Raw genomic sequence first — 5,049 nt, forward strand, 5'->3', positions numbered from 1 at the left:
GGGGGGGGGGGGGGGCACCAGCATTTTCCTGGCAGCGAGGTGTGAGCGGCGGGGCGCTGGCACCGGGCTCGTGGCGCGGAGCAGATAAGGGCTTATCTCCTTCTGCGCCTCCCTTTTTTTCCCCCCATTAAATTCCTGCCCCGGGAGCCCGAGCACGGGACCCCCGGGCTCAGCAGCAGGTTGAGCGTTGCTTTTTTTTCCCTTAAAAAATAAAAAATGAAACAAAAAGCCACCCCCAGCCCCCCCCGGTTGGGGGCCCCCCCCCCCCCCCCGCCAAGCTCCCGGCCCCCGGAGCTGCTCCCGGCGGCTCTCCGGGGAGGAATTTCCCACTTTCCGTGGAGGGGCTGCTTTAAAAATAGGATCGGGGTCAGCGGGAGGGGAGAGAGGAGCCGCTGGGTGGAAATTCCCCCAGCCAAACACCCAGCGTGGCCCCCCCCGGCCCCCCTCACCCCCCCACCCGGTGCCTTCCCGCTGCGGTCCCCGTGTTGTTTCAGACCCCACTGGGACCCCGTTGGGGTCCATGTTGTTTGCGGACCCCGTTGGGGTCCCGTTGGGGCCACCCCGGATTTTTGGGCTGTGCCCCCCCCCTCCACTGCGCTTCCCCCCCCCCGGCTCTTTGCAGATGTCAAGCTGGAGGCGAGCAGCAGCAAGCACCGCGCCGGCCCCGCCGCCTTCCCTTGGCCGGAGGGGACAGCGCAGCCCCCCCAGAGCCCCAGGGGACGCCCTCAAGGCTCCGACCCCCAAAACCAAGAGTCCCGGCGCCAGGGAGTTCCAAAAAATCACCTCGGTCCTGCAGGCACCGAGGGGCAGCGAGCCGGCTGCCCCTACCCGCGCCGCCCCACTGCTCTCCCCGGGGAACACGGAGCCAGAGGGTCCTGCCCGGCCGGGGGGGGGGAGACGCGGGGGAAAGGAGCCCGGAGGAGCCCCCCGAAGGTCCCGAGGAGCCCCCTGGGACGCCGCCCGCCCGGGGCCAGCTGTACCCCGAGCAGCTGGTGAGCCACGTGCTGCAGGACGCGCTCAAGGAGATGCAGGACGATGCCCAGCCCAAAGAGGAGCCCGCGCTCGGCGCTGCCTGTGCCCCCCTCGCCGCCCGCTCCCCCGGCCCCTCTCCGCCCGTAGAGGCCGAGGAGGTCGGGGAGGAGGGGGGAGAGCCGGCCCTGAGCGTTGGGGACGGGGTCCCCGAAATGGAGGAGGAGGAGGAGGAAGAAGCCGGAGGAGCCGTCCCCGAGGGGCTGGGAGCCGAGAGCAGCGCTCAGCACGACGGCACCGGTCCCCACGGCGCTGCGCCCGCGTCCCCCAGCGACACGGAGAGCCAGGAGGAGACGGGACCCTGGGAGGAGGAGGAGGAGGAGGAGGAGGAAGGAAGGAAGGAAGAGGAGATACCGAGCCCACCGAGCCCGGGGCAGAGCGGGGGGCTGCGGGGAGCACCCCGGGAAGGGGACACGAGCGGCCCCGTCCAGGCAGGGACCGGCCAGGAGGAGCCGGAGCCGGGGGAGGACGACGTGGAGGCCACCAGCACGGAGGCGCTGCACCTCTCGGAGGACGAGGAGCCGAGGGGAGCCTGGAGCCCCTCCAGGGAGGACGAGGAGGTCCCGGGGCAAGAGAGGGAGAGGCGAGAGGAGGAGTGCCCGCAGGGGGAGATCGAAGCCGTTTGCTCGCTCCCGGTGGGAAGCCACCCGGTTTTCCCCTCGGAAAGCAGCCTGGAGGAGGAGGACTTGGTTGGGGGAGAGCGGGAGGAGTTTGGGCACCGGGGGGGCCCCCGGGGGGGGGCGGCTGTGGCTGTAGAAGGGGAAAGGGAGCAGGAGACGTGCCCAGAGCTGGAGCCCCCCAGCAGCCAGGAGGCCGGGCCGGCAGAAGACTCACTGGGGGCTGAAGGAGGGGAGAGCGCAGACAGAGCAGGGGAGGGCGAGGAAGAAGAGGGAGAGGAAGGAGAGGAGGCGATGGGGGGAGAGGACCCCCGGGCAGAAGAAGCCTGGGGGGGGCGAGGAGCTGAGGCAGGAGAGCGGCGGCTTGGAGGAGCCGGAGGAGCCGCAGGAGGACGGGCAGGAGCAGGACACGGAGCTGCAGCAGGGAGAGGACGCCTGGGGCAGGGGGGACGAGGACAGCGGCCGAGAGCAACGAGCAGAGGATTGGGAGGGGACAGGAGGGGACACCAACGTCACCCCCCAAGAGCCAGCCCGGGCTGATGACAACCCGCCAAGCACAGGGGCACCAGAAAGCCAGGAGGGAGCCGGCGGCACGTCGCCCGCGGAGATGAAGGAGACGCAGGAGGAGGAGGAGGAGGAGGAGGAGGAGGAGGAGGAGGAAGCTGCTGGGAGCGAGGTGCTGAGCCAGCAGCAGGCACCTCCACAGGGCGAAGAGGAGCAGGAGGCTGAGCCGGCCCCGGGGCTGGAGGAGGCCGAGCAGGGGGGCACCGCAGAGGCACCCGGGGACACCCAGGACCCATCCGAGGCTCCGGAGGAGGTTTGGGAGGCTCCGGGCGCCGCGGGCGGGCTCAGCTCAGAGCCAGCGGGGCTGGAGAGCGGCAGCACCGACCCCGCAGCACCTCAGCAGGGTCCGGGCAGTGGCGTGGGGAGCACTGAGCCCACGGAAGAGGAGGCTCAGCAGTCGGGGACGGGCAGCGTTGAGCTGGAGGACGCCCTGCCCGACGGCACGCCGCTGAGCATGTACCAAGGGGAGATGTCGGCTGCATCCAGCCCAAAGCCCGTGGCCAGTGAGGAGGCCACGGAGACGGCGCCCGGAGCTGAAACGGAGCTGGAGGACGAGGAGCAGCCGGGAGGGAGCCACGAGGAAACGGCTGCCTTGGTGCCAGAGAGCTGCAAAGAGGAGTCGGAGACGGAGCCGGGCCCTGCGACAGAGTGTGCCGAGGAAGAGGAAGGGTATTTCATGGTTTCTGCTCCCAGCCAAGAGGCGTCCAGCTCGGAGGAAGCTGAGATCTCGGAGGACTTTGAAGAAATTAAAGTTGAAGCGGCTGAAGCCGGCCAGGACGACCTCGGAGCTCCTGGAGACGCAGCTCCGGAGCCAGAGGCTGAAGAGCACTTGGAGGCTTTTGGGGGCGAAGATGTGGAGATGCCCCCAGAAGGACGGGAGACGCCAAAGGATGAGGACGAGGATGATGCCGGGGGCTTTGCCGCCGAGCTGGAGGAAGGCTCGGCCGTGCCCATGGCACAGCCCAGCTCCCCCGTGGCCGAGGGGCCGTCCCCGGGGCGCGCCGACGAGGGTGACGAGGGGCAGGGGCGCTCCGAGGGCTTCGCCACCGAGCCAGAGGAGGAGCTCGATGGCACGGGCGAGCAGGAGCACGGGGCCAGCGGCGATGCCGCGCTCCCAGGCTGTGACGCCCCCGGGCTGCAGGGACCAGCGGAGACCCCCCCGGGGCAGGAGGACGAGCGCATCCCCCCGGCAGAGCTCCAGCCCCCAGCGGCTCCGGCGGCGTCTCCACCACCCGAAAAAGCGGAGCAGGCACCCGACAAGCAGCTGCCCCCGGAGGAGGACGCGCAGGATGGTGATGCCCCCCCGGACAAGGGGTCCTCCGATGCCGAGCCACCTTCCCCGGGCTCCCCCCTGGAGCGGGGAGGTTTTGAAGAGGCCGAGGACAGCCCCGAGGCGCCCGCACTCCCCGCACAGCTGCCGGCGGACGTCCTGCAGGATTCGGATATCCTGGAGATAGTGGAGCAAGCCCTGGAGCTCAACCAGGAGCTGGTGCTGGGGGCCAGGCTGGCGGCAGGCGAGCAGGGGGCCGGCGGCAGCGCCGAGCCCCCCCCAGGAGGATGAAGGGGGGTCCTCGTCCAGCGAGGAGCAGCCGACGGTGCAGGAGGTGCCGGCGGAGCCGTGCCGCGCCGAGGGCGGCGAGCTGAACGGGCTGCACCGCCAGGCCAGCCTGGAGGACCTGGCCGAATTCACCGAGGAGGGGCTCAACGGCATCGCCCCCCCCCGGCCAAGCCCCCCAAAGCCTCCCCCTGGCCGGCAAGCACGGCGGGGCCGACGCCGTCCCCGCGCTGTCCCCCCTGGGGGACCAGGTGCCGGAGCCCTGGGCTTCGGGGGACGAGTGAAGGCGGCGGCGCCCCCCCCGCAGCCCCGCTCCCTCTCGACAATCGGACGCCTCCCGTAGCCCCCACCCGCGTAGCACGCCCGTTTCCTTGTGGTTTTTAACACTTTTCGTGTGGATTTTGCCTCCCCGAGCGGATGCCCGGCAGAAGGTCGCGTCCCGGGAGCGGAGAACCAGGCTGGCCCCGTGCCCCCAGACCCCCCCGCTGGGCTCAGCCTCGTTTTGTGCCCCTTCCCCCCCACCCCCCCAGGCACGCTCTCCACCGCAGTATTTAATTTAAAGCCCACGTCTCCCCCTTCCCGGCTCAGCCCGGCCCGGGGGGGGGGGTCTCAGCGGGGTTTTGGGGTCACGCTCCCCCCGTCACCTCTGGGCGAGGGCACCCAGGGGTGCCCGTCCCCATCCCGCCCACGCTGACCCACGGCGGGCGCATTCGCTGCCTCGACACTAATTTAATAAAGCCTCGTCCTCCCACTCGGACCTGCGGCGTCCCTCATTCCTTTGGGGGGGGGGGAGCACGGGGGGGGGGCCCCCTGGCTTCGGGGTCGGGGCGGGGGGCGCGGGGGGGGCGGGGGGGGGGCTGCATGGCTGGGGGTGCTGCTCGGGGGGGCTTGGAGCTGGCGGAGAGCAGGGTGGGGACGGGGACGCCAGCCCACCCTGACCCCGTGCCAGCACACTCAGCGATGAGGCAGCAGAAAGTGGCTGCGAGCCCTGCCCGGGCCGGGCACGGTGCCCGCGGGGCCGCCCTGCCCCGGAGCTACCCGGGGCACAAAGCATCCGGACCCCGAGCACCCTGACCACAAACATCCTGACCCCAAATATCCCGATCCCGAGCATCCCGACCCCCAAAACATCCAGACCCTGAGAATCCTGATCCCAAGCACCCCGACCCCAAGCACCATGGCCCCAGCACCCCAACCCCAAGCACCCTGACCCCAAAAATCCCAGCCCTGAGAATCCTGACCCCAAACATCCCAAACCCGAGCACCCCGACCCCGAGCACCCCC

General features: G+C 70.7%; 1 protein-coding gene across 1 annotated transcript in view; it reads left to right on the forward strand.

Moving 5' to 3' along the window:
- The window catches only part of NES (nestin), a 6,920-nt gene extending 2,397 nt beyond the window's left edge, over nucleotides 1-4,523 (forward strand). The window contains 7 exon segments of the mRNA XM_035346449.1: nucleotides 495-699; nucleotides 701-864; nucleotides 911-1,985; nucleotides 1,987-2,286; nucleotides 2,317-3,753; nucleotides 3,755-3,925; nucleotides 3,927-4,523. Coding sequence (XP_035202340.1) covers nucleotides 495-699; nucleotides 701-864; nucleotides 911-1,985; nucleotides 1,987-2,286; nucleotides 2,317-3,753; nucleotides 3,755-3,925; nucleotides 3,927-4,049 — 3,475 coding nt within the window. The 3' untranslated portion in view covers nucleotides 4,050-4,523.
- The last annotated feature ends 526 nt before the right edge of the window (nucleotides 4,524-5,049 follow it).

This window comes from Oxyura jamaicensis, chromosome 25 (genome assembly GCF_011077185.1).
Source record: "Oxyura jamaicensis isolate SHBP4307 breed ruddy duck chromosome 25, BPBGC_Ojam_1.0, whole genome shotgun sequence".
NCBI classification, from domain to species: Eukaryota; Metazoa; Chordata; class Aves; order Anseriformes; family Anatidae; genus Oxyura; species Oxyura jamaicensis.